Source organism: Aaosphaeria arxii, assembly GCF_010015735.1.
Source record: "Aaosphaeria arxii CBS 175.79 unplaced genomic scaffold BU24scaffold_4, whole genome shotgun sequence".
In the NCBI taxonomy this organism is placed as follows: Eukaryota; Fungi; Ascomycota; class Dothideomycetes; order Pleosporales; genus Aaosphaeria; species Aaosphaeria arxii.
In genome coordinates, this window is record NW_022983477.1 from 1,570,383 (window position 1) to 1,590,357 (window position 19,975).

General features: G+C 50.7%; 6 protein-coding genes across 6 annotated transcripts; 4 read left to right on the forward strand and 2 right to left on the reverse strand.

The window, feature by feature from the left end:
• Positions 1 to 1,336: 1,336 nt before the first annotated feature.
• On the reverse strand, positions 1,337 to 3,571 carry BU24DRAFT_185003 (uncharacterized protein). The gene is made up of 2 exons (XM_033521659.1): positions 2,990 to 3,571; positions 1,337 to 2,941 (listed from the first exon to the last, which is right to left on the reverse strand). Exons 1-2 carry the CDS (start codon positions 3,295 to 3,297, stop codon positions 1,561 to 1,563), a joined length of 1,689 nt encoding a protein of 562 aa, XP_033384113.1. The 5' UTR covers positions 3,298 to 3,571; the 3' UTR covers positions 1,337 to 1,560.
• Positions 3,572 to 9,703: 6,132 nt separating this feature from the next.
• On the forward strand, positions 9,704 to 11,815 carry BU24DRAFT_462004 (uncharacterized protein; the record flags this gene model as incomplete). The annotated part of the gene is made up of 5 exons (XM_033531948.1): positions 9,704 to 9,895; positions 10,000 to 10,098; positions 10,152 to 10,407; positions 10,463 to 10,663; positions 10,719 to 11,815. 5 exons carry the CDS (start codon positions 9,704 to 9,706, stop codon positions 11,813 to 11,815), a joined length of 1,845 nt encoding a protein of 614 aa, XP_033384114.1.
• Positions 11,816 to 13,837: 2,022 nt separating this feature from the next.
• BU24DRAFT_185105 (uncharacterized protein) lies at positions 13,838 to 14,764 on the reverse strand. The gene has a single exon (XM_033521660.1). It carries the CDS (start codon positions 14,498 to 14,500, stop codon positions 14,024 to 14,026), a length of 477 nt encoding a protein of 158 aa, XP_033384115.1. The 5' UTR covers positions 14,501 to 14,764; the 3' UTR covers positions 13,838 to 14,023.
• Positions 14,765 to 15,027: 263 nt separating this feature from the next.
• On the forward strand, positions 15,028 to 16,645 carry BU24DRAFT_408965 (MFS transporter; the record flags this gene model as incomplete). Its single annotated transcript, XM_033525890.1, has 4 exons — positions 15,028 to 15,198; positions 15,251 to 15,988; positions 16,040 to 16,404; positions 16,468 to 16,645. The coding sequence occupies 4 exons, from the start codon at positions 15,028 to 15,030 to the stop codon at positions 16,643 to 16,645; spliced, it is 1,452 nt and encodes a 483-aa protein (XP_033384116.1).
• Positions 16,646 to 17,000: 355 nt separating this feature from the next.
• Positions 17,001 to 18,440, forward strand: BU24DRAFT_422097 (putative actin-binding protein Fragmin). The gene has a single exon (XM_033527895.1). It carries the CDS (start codon positions 17,162 to 17,164, stop codon positions 18,365 to 18,367), a length of 1,206 nt encoding a protein of 401 aa, XP_033384117.1. The 5' UTR covers positions 17,001 to 17,161; the 3' UTR covers positions 18,368 to 18,440.
• A 534-nt stretch (positions 18,441 to 18,974) lies between these two features.
• Positions 18,975 to 19,971, forward strand: BU24DRAFT_422098 (uncharacterized protein). Its single transcript, XM_033527896.1, has one exon. It carries the CDS (start codon positions 18,981 to 18,983, stop codon positions 19,791 to 19,793), a length of 813 nt encoding a protein of 270 aa, XP_033384118.1. The 5' UTR covers positions 18,975 to 18,980; the 3' UTR covers positions 19,794 to 19,971.
• The last annotated feature ends 4 nt before the right edge of the window (positions 19,972 to 19,975 follow it).

The window sequence follows — 19,975 nt, forward strand, 5'->3', positions numbered from 1 at the left end:
GGTCTTTCACGGGCTAGTGCACTGCATAGGGTACGGGTAATCGACCCTGCGGTCGCAGCAAGTGGGAAATGGAGACCCGCGCGGAAGGAAGGGAGGGAAGCGCCGCCTCGGGACGAGACGGTAGAAAGAGGGAACATGCGGCGAGGTTTGTGAGTCCTTTAGGTAAAGCATTTCCTGTGCGGGACAGGCTGGAGGTGACATTGTATTGTATTAGTTGGTCCGTGACCTCAAATGTAGTTCTCGCAATTGCGGCACGGTCGCCGCGCTTATTCGCAGAGAGGCATTTATACGAGAAAGCTACAAGACACACAAAGCCCTATATTCCTTGCACGAGCAGAGCATTGCTCTGTAGGAGTTGCTGACCCGTCCCTTAGACGAATACGGAAATCCTTATACCATACGGTCGGCCGTGCCCTTTGATGCACGTCCAGAAGCAACCAAGGGATATCGAAGCGAGCAAAGGAGAGCCCGAACGCCCCATCTTGGGAGCGGTGTTCGCCGGCGTGTCAGAACGAATCATACAACAAGGAAGTCAACTGATTTGAAATCATCAACGCAAATTCGTAGGAATGCAACGAAAGCTCGAACTTGATTGATGGAAATTGCTTATTGATGTTCGTTTGGGGACTGGCCCTGTGGAATCAAATTGGTATTCGAAGGGATGGCTTTCAATGAATCGATGCTCTGCTGGCCGTGGCTGGCATGGAAGATCCATTTCTGTCCTGTCTTGTGGAGATGAAGAACGACATAGCGATATAATTGTACATGCCGGGCTGCTAGGTTTAACCCAGTATAAGTCCTCCAAGATGACACTAGGTCCAGTAGGAACATAATTTAGGGGAATGGAGTGGAATAATCGTCGGAGACTCGTAAGAAATAAACTGCTGGGTGCGTAAAGTAGCGACGATGACAGCGTAGAATGAAGCCTTGAATAAAGGCAGTTTCGGGGGCCGTTTCATGTACGTGAAAAAAAAATTACATACACCAGACACATGCGGAAAGTAGAGGGGCGAATCGAAGCGAATGATGAGGTCCGAAGGGGGTATAGTAATCGGAGAAAAGCAACAACACCGCCAGAAAAACAGAATAACGTGCAGGAAACAAGTCGTCATCAACAGGTCATGACTTTAGTGCAATGAAACCGCTTGAAATGCGTTGACATCGTCGAGACAGACCAGCGAAATGATCAAAAACACCAAATAAAAACGTTCCTCCCTTCATTTCATGCTTGACGAATATCATGTTGAAAATAGACGGGAGACGAGATGGGTATATGAAATGACAATGAGCCCCCAACACCAAAACGGATTACGACAATAGAGCGATGGGCCGATGCTGGAAACCAGAAGCACCTATGGTCAGCGTCCTTCTCTTTCTGCGCTAGCATTTAGTGTCTGCATCTGGAGACAATCCTGAATCCATGACTATCCATGACTGGCTCAACAATGCTGAAGCAGTCAACAGCACGAGAACCGCTTGAGTAGAAGCCGAATGAGTGGTACGAACGTGGTCGGATAAAGGGTGAGAAAAGGTGAATGCCATCAGAGGGACGGAATCTTCTCACACGCCATCGGGTATCGGAGCTGGGCCACTGTCTTTTCGCTGCTTTCCCTTCTCGTTCTTCATTTCGGTATCGCGGTATATATCATTATCGGGGCTATTGTCGATGGCGGCGATAGATCGGTTGGCCCGCGAGGGTGTGCTCAATGCACGTGCTGCATGACTCCCTACAAAGACGGGCACTTCCAGCTCTCGCCCATCCACAGTCCTGACTTCGTACTGTACATTTGGTGATGTGGCGCTTCCTTCTGGAGGTGGCGTGAATTGACACTTCGGGGAGGGCGACAGCTCGAGACTCGAGTTCCGAATTCCGGGGCTGGTAGGATGTCCATCGACATCACCATCGGCTAGCCTCTTGCGTTTTCTGTTCTGGAGCATTCTGTCTTCAGATTCCCCACTCATCGCAATGCTCTTCCGCCGCTGACGTGCCCTCGTATCGATGGTTATTCCTATGCGTTGACCTACCGGGCGCTGGGCCTGTTGTTGACATGCATCGCACGTTTGCTTCCCTCCATTCCTCATTGCTTGCAATAAGCGATCTCCTCTTCTGTAGAACTCTTCGATGGAGGATGTATTCTTGACACTATGTTGCTGCTGGAGGTTGCTTACGCTTGAACTAAGGTTGGTATAGTAAGTACTGTCGAGGGCAGCGCACTCTGGACAAGTGGTGGTGGTAGAGACCTGAGCTGGCGAAATGGCTCCATGTTGTTCGATGTTGGATGTCTCTTCAAAAAGACCAGTAGCAGCGGACCCGGACGGGTGCCCCATCGTGACAGAGAAACTATTAGGTGGGGAGGCGGGGTGATATGGAGCGTTTGGTGACGTGAGGGCGGGACTCGTAGCTTCAACAGTAATAGCAGAGGTTTGGCGAGACTCCCCCAATGCCGCAGTAGAACAATCTACTTGATGCTGGTCACGGACGTCGTCTTTGGCGATACCAACGTGAGAACGCGGCGAGTAATTCGGAGAGGACGGGCCGTTCCTCGGGCGATCTTCAAATCGGACGCTGCGGGGCTCCCTTGAGGCTAGGTTCTGAGCTTGCCCAGTAAGCCCTGCGATTGAAGTTGCGGAAGCAAAAGCCTGAGGACTTTCAGGCGGTAATTTCGACCTTTGAGATGGCAATGGAGAAGGAGAGGGTGACGGTGGTGTTGTGGGCTGAACCCTGTTGGGTATAGAGTGCACGGATGATTGGCTGTCAGTCCTGAATGTGGGTGCCCTGGAAGCCGAAGAGTCCTCTGAGGATAGGAAGTTGAATGTTTCACTCTGGGGTTGAACAATCTTGTGTCTCGTTGATTGCTGCTGTGACCACTGATTGAGGTGAGGTTCAGAAGACGACGCTGGGTAGGCTCGGTTAGGGCTACCACCACTGCGTAGCAAACTGCTGACGAGTTAAATTTCAGCACAACCTTACCAGTCTCGCGTTACATACCTTTCGACAGAGACTGTGGAGTTGATATATCGTCTGTCAGCAGGATCGTTCACACAAGATTCAGAAGACCCGGAAATGGGAGCGAAGCAATCTTTGCTCGATAATACTCCAGATGCGATGCCAGAGGATGGTAGGTGGGTTTCGTGGAAAGAGGTCGGGCGAGAGGGAGTCGTGGCAGCAACAATCGTAGCAGCAGCGACAGAAGTAGCAGGAAGGGGCAGATATTGGGAAAAACTATCGTGGGCAATGGTGGAATGTGTTGATGGCTGATCAACTGGGTTGAGCAGGTGTTTAAAGTCGTTCCCCATCGCTCGAGCTGAGTGGGAGCGGAACACAAAAGAGGGCGGAGGAAGAGGCCGGCAATGGTGAGTTGAAGCAATTCATATGCTCAGCGAAGTGGCCGACAGCTGTACTTGACGAGGTTGCACAGGCTCGAGGGGGAAGGACGTCTCACAAGAAAAAGTAGACGCAGGCGCAGACGCAGTTTGTCTTCAATCCTTCCATGAGAGGAGTCGACGGGTGAGCTCCGTAGCGGCGTGAACGAAGGCAGGACCTAACACAACATAGAAACCATGGGGGGTTAGAGGGAAGGGTGGTCTATGAGAGTTTCGCACCCGTGAATGCGGCGTTCTTGGGGGGCCCTGATTTGCGGGGCGAGCCTGCGGGTTGCCATCTGCAGTGTGAAATCTGCGAGGCATTCCCGGGGAGGCGGCAGACGTGCATCCGTGCCCTTCTGAGGCCGGTGGTAGTCTTCAATAATGGCCTGCAGTTGGCCTGCAAATATTCTGAAGGAGGCCTGTCATGGCTCCCATACTACGAGGAGCCGGGGGGCCAGGTCTGGCGCAATGTGGCATAGATGGTGGCATCCTCGGTGTTAGCGCCGTGGGAGCATTCGGCCAGTGGTCCAGGGTGTCCTCGCGGATATTGGGTTGGCACGCCACAGCTTGAACAATTGCTGGGAGACGGCCGACTGGGCTGGCACGATGGAACGCTGTGGGCACGGCATGGAGGGCAAAGGGCGAATGTCCAGAATTCCGTACTATACTGTATAGTACTCCGTACAGACACGATACCCCCCGCCGTGCGGTCGGTATGCAGTCCTGTTTTACGCCAGGCTACTAGGAGAGTTCCAGGGCACTGAGCGCCTGTAAGATGTCATCATGCACGCTAGGCGTTTGAACCGGACGAACGAGTATTTGTACTTGTACTGAGAGAGCATGCACAAAACAAACGAGACGGAAACTGGCAAGCGAGGCAAGCCAGTACGAGACAAGAATTGACAGCTGCGGGAAGCAGATACTGTGTACGGAGTAGAGAACCAGCGGATAAGGGAGCAATGGTGATTAGTATGCAATACCGAAAACCTGGAAAGTATATGTTTAGCACACGGGAGCGTGATCATGTACGTTGTGGATGAGCATTGAGGGATCATCATAATCAGATTCCCACCAAGTTCTGTGCAGTGACTGTCTACGAGGGTGAATGTCGAGGATACCCGGAGCAGCAGCAAGAGCCAAAGACGGTGCTGGTGTGGTGCACTGTCGACGGGTATTTCCTACGGTGATGGCGTGGTCGAATCGTGGACCGTGCCGTGGCCAGTGGAAGCCGTAAGAGTGGAGATTCACACTTAGTGTGTGTATCATTGATAGAATAGGCGGCAGTAGCGGAGGTCACTCGCAGGAATCTTGCGTGGGTTAGTGTTTTTAGGTGGGTAAGGGATGGAGCGACTCGAGTCGGCTTTGACGGCTTTGGGCCGGGTGTATGCTTAGCACGCGGCTGTTCTTGTTGGTGAATATGAAATTGTGGCAAGAAGTTTGCTCGGATCATGCAGGAAGCTGTATAATTGAGGCGTAGGTACAGTAGTTTGTGCGAATGTTGAGTGTGATGGACGTGGAATTGTGGGATGTGGATGTAAGTTGTTCTTGTCCTCGAGGTTCCGAGGGAAACGGACGCCGGGCCGCCGGAGCTAAGCCCGTTCTGGATCGTCATTATTTCCTACCCTCGTCCTGTCTGCACATCTATGATCTATCCATCATCCACTGTATCCACCATGCATCCATCATCCATCATCCCATCGTCCCATCGTCCAACCACCACCAGTTATAATCACTAGCTACAGAGTATGGACTAAAATCACTACTGTATGTAAGTAATAAAATGTGCCATTTATCACCCTAATGATCCTTCAACAGAAAAAGAAATAACAAATCTCATTCACATTAGTTGGTCGTAGTGTTGATAGCCCAAGGCTCAACCCCCTAGTTACAACCTACCGCCCTCTCGATCATCTTCCACCTATCATCTGGGGCAACACTATGTCCCTGTATTCCGTCAATTCGTCGTGTTACCTTCAAAATCCCAATCGGCCCGATACACACAGTATGCATTGTCTTCACTTTCCAACCATTCTGCTTTAGCATCCATCGGTAGTGTCCCGATGGCGATAAACGTCTTCCCCAACCATTATCCCCAATTGTCTTCACGAGCCTCCTGGATCCATTTCTCACAGTCACAGCTCGCGATCCGTGCAAACGGCTCTGATCAAAGCCACCCTGGTACACTGCCCGAGTCGTATCCGTGCCGCCCCTGTCACTACCCTAACCCCTTTCCTCCCATATCGTGAACCTCCCATGACTCTTGGGCAGTTCATCCTCAGTTTTAGTACCCGATTTTGCCATCGTCCGCCGCATCATCATTATCGTCGTTGTTCTTGTCGTCTTTCTTGTTGACACAGTCTCTGTCCATATTCACACATAACGCACACACGTGCTACTTTTGGACTGCATCTCGTCCTTCTGCCGCTTTCAGTCCAGACTCACATATCAGAGTCACGATGCTATCCGCCAGTTCTCTCAGCCGCATGGACGATACATGATTGCTTATCCCCGCTGCGCTATGAAACGCTCATATCTACGGCAACTTTGTCTGGGGACTCCCCTTACCCAAACCGGCAAGCCGTCATTCCAAACCGCTCGCTTTCGCTTTCTTCCCTACCAAGTATACAGTACTACCACAAACTGCCTCGCGTTCCAATCTCGTTTGCCGCATTTCTTCACTTGCTCGGATCCCCAGCCCTTGGCCCTTCATCAAATGTTGAGAATAACTACGACCAACATTGGACAGCCTCATTGCCAATTGGCGATGCTCCTCTCCAGGATCTTGATCCCATGATTGCACATAAGCGCAGCTTTTAATCGTGCATTTATTTTATTTCCACAGATCGTCACACATAAGTTGTGCAAGCCAATGACTCGGCATATACTCCGTACTCCGTACATACATGCTCAACTAACTTATGATAAATCTATGCTCTCAGATATAGGCCAGGGTAAATCTTACATCGGTGAGTGGAGCTTCGTTCGTCGTCTCCATTTCATCCTAGGGCACATTGTTTCTTGTCGCTAAGCACACTTTCCCTCAGAAAATAGTAACAATAGTTATCGTCGCATCATCCCTGACTCTGCCCCTGATCATTATCATGTTACTAGTCCTGCTGCAGGAGCCTTCTCTGGAAATCATTCCCCTCCGCCTGTCGTACACTTTATCCTATGCATGAAGAATCCTCAAGTTGCCTACAACTGGTCAAAGATGTATTAGGTATCGCATGCACGCATATGTCCGACGCTGGCAGTTCTAAGAACTTGCGACTCCTTCTAGTGACAGTCCCGGGTGTGCTTTCTGCGGACCGAACCCTGAGGCCCACTTCCCGGTTACTAAAGGAGCCACGCGCAGTCATATCACAGTGTCGTGGTCGTACGAAGAGGGGGCAAGGCAAGGGCCTTGCTCCGTGTGTACATCGTGGAAAACGACGACGACATGTTGCATCCCAGGGATTTTATTTAATCTGACCCAGCTGTGCACCAGACCGCGCGTCCCTTGAACGACCCGCAAGCAGATACCCTAGGAACATTATTTTGCAAGATCTAGTCCATCGTGATGGAAAACAGCATGCCCCAATGTCTGACTCTCTTCGGCATGCGTTAACCTCGTTGTAGATATGAAGGGCCCCATTTCATACCCTGAAATCAAGCATCGTCACAAGTAAGAAGTCCAGACCGCAGCCGACTATCCTGTCTGGTTCAGAAAGCGACTAAAGTAGTATTGCTACTACCACACTACCACTGCTGTCGGTTCCTTGCTCAAGTTGAAGGAACGAACCATAGAGTCGTGTCAGCGCAATAAAGAATTACCTAGTAATGAAATGGCGACCATGTTGTTTTGGTGAGCAGCAACATAGCTTCACGATACTAAAGTCTGATCGCACGTCGATAGGACCCGAAAGAAGCAGACATACAATTAGATTCTAGCGGCATATATGCCAGGGACCTCTATCACTAGTCGGGTGCCAAGGTGAGCGCGTATGGTGTGAGTGGACTGTAACGCCAATGCATGCGCCGCACGCTCGCTCGATGGAAAAGCCTTTTTTGGTTTGGTAAGATATTCTACGAGTCCCTCTTGCGCACTAGATGCCATGAAGAGAAGACCGAGATTCGACAATGTTGGAAGAGAAGGTTCGACTGTCATTGCGCAACGACACTAATTATATGTACCCATTTAATGCACTAACAATACATCTATGTAGCTTTCCCGATAATTTACGGAGCAGATCTCTCAAGGAACGCCACAAAAGCACTCTCTGCTTATATGGAGCCATCAGATGCTCCATCCGCCCCGTACAAGCGAAGCAATGCCATACTCTCATAGGGGACACTATCCACATCGTGGATGATGTTTGCTCGTTGTGGGTAACCTCCCTCAGGGCCTTGAGCCTGCATTATCATCATCATCATTTGTGTATCAATGCGGAACCATGGCGCAGAAGGACGCCTAGCTTGTACTGCATCGTCATCATGGATATTTACGTTCTAGAGCTCGAGGAGTTTAGTGAAGCTGCAGTGCTCCCTGGATCGGGTTGCCTATTGGTTCAATCCACATCAATGGTGGCCCCCTTGTGGCATCAAGTCGAACTTTATTCCTTCTCAGGCAACAGCAGCCTTCAGCAGCTCTTAACGCTGGTCATTTTTCACAGCTAACTGCTTCGCCCGTCTGCAATTGAGATGTCACCTGCCACAGGCCTGTCGTCTTGCCAGCAGTTGCCAGTCCGTCGGCGTAAGGAATCTCATAAGGAGGTCGAATACTGATTGCGCTCTTCTCCGCTATTACTGATCCGAGTACGGAGTATGTATGCTTTTTATTTGACTAGGTTTCATGGCGAGCATGTGCCATGAAGCAACCCCCGTATATCGATGCCAAGGTATAGTCCTTCAAGAAGTTTGCTGTCTTGCATCGTCTCCATCTCGGAGTCGTGTTCCGATCTTGGGTTTTATCCCGCCACTTCCTCGCTTCCTGTCAGGCACGTCGATCGCTACGCCATTCGTCTCAACCTGACACACAGACACACACTCCAAGTCCTCAAGCCAGTGACTGAAAGTGATATTGTGTGACTGCTGCAACAATGGCTAACTATCGGATTGGGTCTGTACGACAACCACGCGTTCTTCACCGATAAGCGCCTGCCCACACGATGCAGCCCATGTATCCAACGAACCGAACAAAATATGTCGGGAATGTGGGGAGCTATCCAATGTTCTAGTGTGGGGGAGTTAGATCGGCCCACATGCTTCTCGTTCCACTCTCAACTGCTCCATAGCAAACGCATGTAACTATCTGTCCCGGTGCGATGTTTTGCCGGTTACTCTACCGTGGGAATGGGTATCTCGAGGTTCGAGTACGGTGCACCGTTGCGCTTCAACGCTATGCCAAGGATACGCAAACCCCGCAGTAAGGCTGAAGGGCACAAAAGGCATGCAATCGTTCTTCCATGTCTTGCCTTATTTGATTGACTTCCTAGAGCCGCCTTGCACGCCGATTAAGTCATTTTGCACAACTGTAATGACTCTATAAGATATTCGAGGCGCCTCATTTTCATTTGTAATGGAAAAGCGCTGCCATCATGTGACCTTCACTGATCATCCTGAGCTCCCTCCGGATTGAATTCTGAATACTATCCATCGCGAAGTCGGTCGAATAAATACGCCTCCCATGTGGAATTGGAAACGATGTTTCAACGGACTTGCTGCTATTGTCATCAACCAACACCGACGCTTACCTTTCGATGTCCGAACGCCACCCACATTCGGCAATCACTAGGCCAGAACAGGTAACCATGAGCATATCCACGTGGTGAACAAACGACACATAGCGATACCTGGTCAACCAAAGACTCCGAGATGCTCAAATTTATCAACGAGCGCTCTGTAGGATTGCTTAGATGGTCGCCTTGAAGTCATAGTCGTTGACATGATTGGCTTCCGATCCTTTCAGGTCGTGTGCTCGAAACAGGCCATACCTTTTCCGTTCAGTTTCATGTACTCCACAGGTCAATCCTTTGGATCAGCGACCAGTCGGGAATGTAATTCTTCGTTGCTTCCACGATATTTCTTGTCGGCGGGACGTCAAGCGGGGTCCTTTTGATCGACATACCTGCAGACAGTCCTCAGCATGTCCTGAAAGACTTACCCAGTCTTACTCCACCTTTGCTTTCTGCTGTCTCACCCATCTTTTGTCTCAGCCAATATCCCCACAATTGAATTTGAAGAGGAGGGACCTTGAGGAGTGGCATAGAGCTGGGGAATGATATCAGTCTGACAAGTCAATCTCACCGTTATCTGGAATCCGATTTGTCTTCGTGCGAGACGATAAATCAATCTCAACATGCGTCATCCCAGTCCAGAGCAGCTCGCATCAATGCAGGCAAATGTTGGCGATGATGCGAGGCCGTGGTTCATCGGCGTCAATGTAATGTGTCTGGCGTTGGGAATATTCGCAGTGGCATTAAGGGTTGCAAGTCGAATGAGGTTGGGAACCAAGCTCGGGCTGGACGATTACCTGGTTGGATTTGCTCTGGTGTGTACTATCTCAAAGTTTAGAAAATGCTTCAAATGTTTCTATGAAAGGGAATGAAGTATGGAGTATTTTGGTGACTTCGTTTTTGGATTAACAATTACCAGATATTCCTAGGCGGACATATTGGTAGCTGTCTAGCTGCCGTCAAGTATGGTATGGGCAGACATGCAATTCTCATCTCGGACAGGAGAAAATTTGCCATTGTAAGTGACCAGTTCCTCTTTCGAAATGCCAGCCACTGAACTAAGTGTCTCAGTCTCTATTGACCGGTCAAATATTTTATACCCTTGGTATGGGAGCAGTCAAACTCTCAATCCTGGCTCTCTATGGTCGCATATTCCAGAGAACTGCCGGGTGGTTCAGCGCAGTCCTTGGGGCTACCGCTCTATTTGTGTTGCTTTACACTATACCTCAGACATTTGTCTACGGACTTCAATGCGTACCTCTTGATAGTCTGTGGTTGGACTACCCAGTACCATTTATGAGGGTCTACTGTCTCAATTTCCAGGCCGGTACGTACGACCAAAAATGGAGAGTTGGACGACAGACTAACTTTTGGACGAACAGCTCTGATCGCTTTTGGAATAATCAACATTGCAACAGATTGGTTCCTCCTCGTGTTGCCCGTACCTTTCATTCTCGGGTTGAAGCTTGAGCGTCGCACTAAATGGACACTGTGCTGGATGTTCTTCCTAGGTGCATTCGTTTGCGTAGTCAGCGTTGTTCGTCTATTCTACATCAAGGAAGTTGTATCAGCAGATGTTAGCTGTAAGTCTTCGTGTGGGATGGGATTGTCAATCTTGACCATGCTGACATTCGTCAGGGGACAACGTGCCACTCTCAGTTATATCTTCTTTGGAGATCTCCTCGGGTATTCTCGCAGCCTGTGTGCCAACGTGGCGTCCTCTCTTCCGCTTCCTCCGCTCGGGCATCACTAACATGATCACCAACAAACCTGATGAGGAGAGCCCAGTCAGGCGAACTAACATCACGCCACTCCCCGCTCATAGCGCTCACATTCGTCACAGTCAATGGAGAGAGCGCGGGGAATCGATGGACTCAGCTGAGAGAACGACCGCCCCAAGTCTCTCCTTGAAATCCGACTATCGAAGCACCAAAAGCCTAGGAAGCAGCCTATCAAGTGTGAAGACACTCGCCGCCAACCTTGTGATAAGACGAAATGAATCCAGCATGTCCAGCCACTCAATGGAAAAGATGCTCAAATCCTCTCCAACTCTCAGCGACATCCCCCGTACCAGTCTCGACATCGAACTAGACCTCAAGTCTTCCCCACGATCAACATCCACCACAACCCTGGGCGATCTCGACTCCTCGCCCCCATCACCACCACCACCCCAAGCCTTGGTGCGGCCAAACAACCGTTGTCCACACACAGCGCCCAGATCTCAACAGAAATCGCGCACTGCACCTCCCCTCAGCTACCACAATCGCCACATCCAGAACTCGAGCGTCTTTGACGCAATCAACGCCCCAGATGTGCACCCTCCCCCGATCCCCCGCTCAGAATCCCACAAACGCGGGTGTTCTCGCTCCCGCTCGCGCTCCCGGTCAAGGAGCATGAGCAGGAGTAGGAAGTCGAGCTTGGATGATAAGCGTCCGGGCATCATGCGCGTCGTGAGCTCGGACAACTTCGGGAACAGGGTGGTGAGCGTGGGTAGGGGGGAGGATCTCGGCGTCATAGCGGGAGGGAACGGCGGTGGGAGGGTCAGTGAGGATGGGGATCCAAGGCTCATTCGCGGATTGGGGTTGTGGATGGGTGGGGATGGCATCATGGTGACAAAGACTGTGAGTCGTCTCAGTGGGTGCGAAGACCCCGATGGCCAAGCGGCTGGTGCTGAGAGTGAGAGAGAGGAGATCTGGAGTGATAGATCCTCAAGCTCTGGACGGCAGGTAACATAGAGACAGTGACTTCTATTGCCTTGTACATGTTCCTAATTTTACTCGTATATACCAAAAATGTCTACTTAGGTCACCAATTAGCGATTTATTTGTCTCTACAACATTGTTCAACTATTGAATTCACGATATTATATTACTAAATGTATACCATGTTGATAGTTGTGTTGTTATTCTCCAGTGATAACTGGACTGCTCCGCAAAATCTCGTCGACATAGTCACTGGAAGGTCAGTCTTATGCTTGTATTTATACTAGATATGTATCATGCCTACTTCTCTTTCGATTTCAAACCTTTGTGTCCAAGCTCAATCAATAGGTTCGTCAATCACTCTTTGCATCATGCCAGGATCGTAAACGATAAGTGACGTTCATAGTTGAACACCCGAATGGCAGCACATAGAATGACTCTAGAAGTACAACCGGGTCAGGAGGTACATAAATAACTCTCGAGCTACGTCCGGGTCAGGACACAACGGAATGGCGCCAGAAATACAACCGGGCCAGGAGATACACGACACATCGGTTGCCAATCCAATTACAAGTCTTCTAAGAATGCCAACTATACTCAACATTTGCAATCAATAGATTGATAGATACTTTGGAAGGTCAAATTCATGGCAGAAGCAGGCATACCAGCGCAGTGATATGTGGCTGCATGATATAATCCGTACCATGCAGTAGAACGTTTCTGATTGGGAGACGACTCCACGCTTCACAACACAGCTGAGCTGCCATGGAACATGTCAATAGTTTCCCAAAGACCCTGGGCTACCCTGACTGCAACCATGCTTTAGCATAACGTGGCCCGCATTTTCAAATTAGTACGGGTCGTACGTGGTCTGGTACCGGACTCCAGGCGCCTGGTGCTCGTCCACAAACAATTTCCATTTTCGCAGATCCCATTCAGCGTGCCTACGGGCATGTTTCTCAAGTGGCACGTAATGAGGACTTCCCTTCTGTTGTATAATTGTTTTCCGAATGCAATTGCGGCTACACACGGATAATTGTCCATGCTGTTTCCACTTTCGCAATGCTTTTCCGAAATTCAAATATTGTATATGTACCCGTGCCAACCCACTTAATATTCCTCTTGCGCTTTGTGCAACCGCCTTCGAAAGTCAAAATTCATCGTCGCGACAACCCTGAAACGGGAGGATGTGGCAAACAGTCAGATTGTGGGCAGGTATTCGGTCCTTTCTGCCTCCCCCAACAAAACAACTCCACGGGCGCAAAACAATCTGGGTGTAGATCCAGAGACATCGGCCCGGTAGGACAACGCAGACTGGAGCATTCAAGTGTCTACCTCGTCTCGTGTCCCTTGGCTTATGGATCTTCAAGACGGGGGCTGAACAATCCCTTCACGATAACATGACCTTTTCATGAGTAGGTGTCCAGTTCAGACCCGCTTTCAAGACTCTTGGAGGCTCTTCGGAAGGTACTATCCCGCGGGCTGCCTGATCTAATGGGTCGTTCCATGAACTCTTAGCATGGGCTAGGTCAACATCCGCTCGGAGGTGTATCTTCACGGACGCGGAGCCCCCACTCGTCTGTCCGATTTTCTCCGCTGAGTGTAGGTACCCTGTTGCTGTTGCTGTGGCGGAATATTGCTACTTGTACAGGAAGACATACGAGAAGATGCGTGCAATGACCTTACGAGGTACACCTCCGAGAGAATGATCCGATCTTGGTAAACGGGAGAGACTAAGAATGACCACGAAGACCAGAGCGGATAGGATCCTTGTGGGTTTGGGGAAGGAAACATTGCCCGTCGAATCAGCATCGCGACTCCGGTAGGACTAATCAACGATGGCTTATTCACCAACGAAACAAAGGACATTTGGAATAACTACCGGCACTACCAAGACCCATTCCTCACCCAAATTTGGCCAACTTCAACCACCGACCGACTTATCACGACTTTTCTACTCGTACATTTTACGACCATTCGCTAGTGACCAGACTACCAACCGTATTACCCCACGATCTTTTATCGCCTTGGGCTAGAACACCGTTCCTAACTTGTCCCTTCTCTGACTACCAAGCCTTGCCAAACCGGAGATCAATCTCGCTCTACTTGGCTCTTTCATCGCGTGCGCCGAACTTCGAACATTCTTCGTCTTCAGCTTCTGCTCATACGACTGCAATAATACGTTCCTGGTCTCAACACCAACAACACCCCCGCTTCCGCTGACTTGGCGTTTCGCCCCAATCACCGCCCAAGACCTTGGTGGCTTGCCATGCCTTTCTTGACCAGCGAGTTGAATGCAATCAAGCCGCGGAGGTTACACTTGGAGGTGACGGTGATGAGCGTATTTTCTCGACGCCGCAACGCCCAAGCATCATAGAAGCGTACGAAGCGAAGCCTTTGATTCCTTGCGCGCTGCTTGACGCAACTGCGCGTCTGTTCAAGATGCGCCGACATGAACACCCGGTCGCGCCCGTTTCCCGGCCGCGTTTTTGATGATACCATGATGCGTGGAATCGTTGTTTTGTTTCCTCCAGAGGCTGATTTTCCAACCACTCGTACTGCTTTGCCTGCGGGGGTTGATCCGACACCGTAGAAACACCGACCCCAGGATCTCCACAGGTTAGCCGAGCGCCCTAAGTCACTGGTATGAGGGACCAGAACGCTGTGGTAGCAAAGCACCCACCCACCTCCAGAGTCTCGTTTTCGTGGGATAACCATTGCACGTGGTTCCTCCACGTTTTATGCGCTGTGGGCCTTTTCCCTAATCTGTCCCATCAACTTGCTGAGGTCCATGCATGCCGTTGTTGGCAAGTAGGTTTGCGCAACTAACCAATCCGTCATGCCCCGATTCCAAGACTTAACCATGTGGTCCGGGGAAAGCCTCACCTGCCTGGATTAGGTTGATAATAGTAGCTTCACGAGTTCTTGGGGGCTTCTTGGGTGCATCTTGGCCAGTCTAGTCGTATCGTATGCCGTCTTACCTTAACGCGGTCCTTTTTCTGGATTGCGATATTTTCTCGAACCAGACCAGGTGCTAGCTGTGGCACGCAACTGAGTGGTGCGGGATGTGATCGTCTGTTCATTTGTATAAAGAGCTTCCCCAGGTCGTCTTTCCCCAGATCTCCAGGACTGTGGTTTCAGAGCTTCTCCGCACTGCCTTCCCCAGATCTGCAATTTAATATCAATTCGATACCAGCCAATCATTCTTGTTATACTTATCCAGTTGTGTGATATATTGAACCACCATGGCCGTCGAAAAGAAAGACGAGGTCATCATGCTCGAGCAGCAGCAGACCAACGACCCGGAGATCCTCAAGCCCATACCCGCGGTTGACAAGCAGGATTACTCCGGCGCTCACGAAAAGACCGACCCTCGCGAGATTGCTCTCGTGAAGAAGTTGGATCGCTGGATCATGGTCAGTACCTAGCGCTGTGAGAGGACGTGGTGACGTGACTGACGATGTGCAGCCCATGCTTTGGAGCATGTACTGGCTCAACTACCTTGACCGTAATGCAATTGCTCTTGCGCGTCTGAACCAACTTGAGAAAGACTTGAACCTCAGCAGCACACAGTACCAGACCTGCGTGTCAATTCTCTTCGTCGGTTATCTTCTTGGTCAAATCCCCTCTAACATGTTCTTGACTCGAACTCGACCTTCTCGTTACATGGGTATTGCCATGATGCTTTGGGCTACCGTCAGCGCCTTGACTGCTCTCTCTAAGAACTTCACTGGTCTCCTCCTCACTCGTTTCTTCCTGGGTATCACTGAGGCGCCGTACTATCCCGGTGCTGTCTATCTTCTCTCCTGCTTCTATACCCGAAAGGAGGTTGCTACCCGTATTGCTATCCTGTACACTGGTAACATTCTCGCCACAGCCTTTGCTGGTCTTATCGCAGCTGGTATCTTCTACGGTCTCGACGATGTCGCTGGAATCTCCGGCTGGAGGTGGCTCTTCATCCTCCAGGGTCTCGTCACTTTCGTCATTGCTATCATCGGCTTCTTCCTCCTTCCCGACTTCCCCCACAACACCAAGTGGCTTACCCCAGACGAGCGCGCATTGGCCACCAACCGTATGGAGCTCGATACTGTCCAGAACAAGGGCGAGACCTCTACCTGGAAGGGCTTCCAGCAGGCGTCCAAGGACCCTATGGTATGGATCTTTGCCCTTATGGCACACATGCATCTTGCTGCGAACGGTTTCAAGGTTAGTCAGATGCAGTATCATGGAGTAGGGAAATGAGCTAACACGCATTAGAACTTCTTCCCCACCGTCGTAGAGACCCTCGGTTTTGACCAGACCATCACCTTAGTCCTTACTTGCCCTCCATACTTGATCGCTGGTGCGGTTACCATCGCCGTTTCATGGTCTTCCGGAAAGTTCAACGAGAGGACTTGGCATATCACTGTATCGAAAGCTGTCGCAACTATTGGATTCGTCGCCGCTTGTCTTACAATGGACTTGGCCGGACGTTACGTATCCATGGTCATCTTCACCATCGGTACATACGGTGTCAATTCGCTCATCTTGGGTTGGTGCGGAAGTACGTGTGGTCAAACGAAGGAGAAGAAGGCCGTCGCCATTGGCATTGTTACCACCATCATGAACGCTTCTTTCATCTGGTAAGTCTATGACAATCAGACCCGAATTCTTTGGAACAGTATATACTAACATACCTTTCTCAGGACACCATACCTCTGGCCCAAGACTGACGAACCACGCTACGCCATCGCTTTGGGATCTTCTGCAGGATTCTCAGTTGCGACTGCTCTGCTCGCCTGGGTTGCGAAGTTCATCATGATTCGAAGGAACAAGAAGCTCCGCGAGTCCGACAACGAGGTCGAGGTCTTCTACGTCTATTAAATGGCACCTGGTGTGGCATAACATAGGAATTGGAATGGACATTATCGACTCGGCTCGGAAATTGTGAATGGCATGGCGATGAAAGGAAATGTTTATGACGGTATTACGCGAAACGGTAATGGAAATCCATACTTTTATTATTATTATGGGAAGTAATGGCATAGAATTGATATTACCTCTACAACTCAAATTCCTTCCAGAGTGCAAAAGACGCCTCAAATGCATCCTCTACAAGTATTGACGGGAGACTAAACACTGGTTCGCGGGACTAAATGACGTAGCGCCCGCCGGCTCCTCTTAGCCCACGTTTAAGGCGCGCCGTCCCCGTAGATCACTGGACCCTGAACCATCATTACGTAGCCGGAGCTTCCCCTCCACCCTCCAAGCCCGGTGTCTTGCATCTTGAAACAGCCACCTCCAGCTGGCTTCATCTTGCTTACACTCTTCCAATCGACGCACCGAACATTCAATTGTAAACTCTATAATACAAAATCATATCAGAATACATCCTCGAAGATGCCACCAAACGAAGGCCTCGTTCACCCCAAAGAATACGACTGGCGGGACTCCAACGTCGAGCTTGTCAACTCAGAGCTTGATCACCGCGTCAAGTACCAGTCCGCCACCACCGAACCAGCATGGAACAATGGGAAGATAGGAACTGAGCCGGGGCTTTTCATCTGGCGCATTGAAGACTTCGAAGTCGTTCCATGGCCGAAGGAGAAGTACAGCCAGTTCCACGAGGGCGATTCGTACATCGTCCTCAACTCCGTCAAAGCCGCACCGAAGCAGAGCGACAACATCGAAGACGGAGAGGGAGAAAAGGATAAACTGATACATGACATATTCTTCTGGCTAGGCAGTCACACAACGCAGGACGAAGCGGGCACCGCAGCCTACAAGACGGTCGAGCTAGACGAGTTCCTACACGGCGCAGCGACCCAGCACCGCGAGATCCAATCCGCGCCCTCCGATGCGTTCAGCGCGCTGTTCCCCCGCGTCAAGATCCTGCGCGGCGGCGTGCGCTCCGGTTTCACCCACGTCGACGTCAACGAGACGCCCCAACATATCGATACCCTGCTTCGCATCTTCAAGCATCCTAGCCCGGCGGCCGGCCGCGACGCGATACTCGTACACGAGGTGGAACCGACATGGAAGAGTCTGGACGAAGGCGACGTGTTCGTCTTGGATAGAGGGGATAAGATATTCGTGTGGCAGGGCAAGAAGTGCTCTCCTATGGAGAAGATGAAAGCTGCACAGGTCGTTAACGACCTCACGCTTGCGAAGCACGTGGATGTGGAGGTTCTCTCGCAGAACGAGAGCCGGTCCAAGATCGTTGTCGATCACCTAGGTGGCCAGGACGTCAATCCGCTTGAGACTACGTTTACAGCCGAACAGCCCATCTCGTCGCGGTCGTCGCAGGATCGCGAGAAGAAATTGTTTCGGTTGTCAGATGCTGAGGGTCAGCTTAGCTTCAACTTGGTTAAAGAAGGGAAGGCGATCAATAGAGAGGATTTGGATGGGAATGATGTCTTTCTGTTGGATTCTGGAAAGGGTATTTGGGTTTGGGAGGGACATGCGGCGAGTCGCGCGGAGAAGAAGATGTGGTTGCGCGTGTTGCAGAGATATGTCGCGCAACAAGAGGATGCTGCAAGCTTGTCGTTTGCAAAGGTTGTGCAAGGGAATGAGGGGCGAGGTTTTTGGACTGCAGTTGAGGCTTGATCTCATTGACATAAGAAATGTAGAAGATAGCTAATATCTAGCTTCGAATATCTTGCAACTCGATTATACGGCCTGCATCAGCATCCGTTCCAGAAACAGTGTATCGAGATACCTACTCGTGATGCATCAAGGCGATTGGTTCAGAAGCCTTCTCAATCTCCATTTGCACCACTACCGAGAAGAGGAGAAACACTCTGCGATCAATCAGAAAAATAATATCGTGTAGGACGTCCTGAACCAATGATCCTTCGATTTTCACCTTTGGACCAAATCAGAGGCGAAAAAACTTGTAGATCCGGTAATGTCATGTTGCCCCACACAGCTATGCTAGGTCAGTTCATCTATCCCATATGAGAGCCCCGCCGATCAACTACTACCGAAGTCGTCTCAATCCCAGGACTTTAATCCTCTCTACAAAGAACCGATTATAGTGATTCACGACAAACAATGGCATCCAATTGGGATCACTTCAAGCCGGATTTGGATCTGAGTACTGTCACTGTGGTGAAATATATAACGACAATAACCACACAACTTGCGAGGCACTGAAACGAACCACTATCAACTAAATCCCAACATAGCCTCAAACGGGCAACATCTCAAAAAAAAAAAAATGCGTACCCTCCTAACGGTCCTCTCTTTCGCCACTTCGGCCCTCTCTCAGAACTGCACCCGGGCCCTCCTGAAAACCATAACGCAAGACTACGCCTCTGCCCTCAAAGCCGGCACACCCTCCTTCTCCTCCCTCTCCCCAGGCACCCTAACCTACACTGAGAACCGCGCATCCTCCGACATCAAAACCGGCATCCTCTCCAAAGGCCTCAAAATCGACTTCGAGCGGCACCAACACGACATCGTGCAATGCGCCGGCTTCCTCGAAGCCATCGTGCAGAACCCCTCCGCGCCCTACGTGATCCATAGCCAACTGCGCCTGGACACCAGCACGCAGAAGGTGAACCAGATCGACAGCATCATCACGACAAAGGGCGACTGGCTGTTCAACGTCACGGGGACGTACTACTGGGCCAGCCGCGAGAAATGGGACCCTATCCCCGCGGAAAAGCAGGACACGCGACAGGTCATCAAGGCTGCCGGTGATGCGTACTGCGACTTGTTCAACGACAAGAACGTCAAGGTGCCGTGGGGGACGCCGTGCGCGCGCCTTGAAGGTGGTGCGTACACGGGGAAGGGCGCGGCGAATGATAGGTGCGATGTTGGGGTGCCAAATGGGGTTAAGTTGGTCAATAGGCAGTATGTGATCGATCAGGAGTATGGGACGGTGGATATTATTATGGATTTTGGGGGCACGGATGGGAGTGTTGGGACGAAGGGGCTGCCGGATAGTCATGAGTTTAGGGTCGAGGGTGGGAAGTTGAGGTATGTGCACACGTTGAGTTCGTGTGGGAAGAGGCCTTGTATGGGGTGAGTACTTAGGTGCGGTGTGGCGTTGGATGGTAAAACATTGCTATGGTGATGTTTTGATGGAGTGGGCGGGTAGGTCGGGTGGTTGAGGGGACTTGCGTATATTTTGTCTCACTATGTGTGAATGAGATGCGAGACATGGTGTGGACTTCGTACATATTCGGACAGGCGAGGTATATAAGGGAA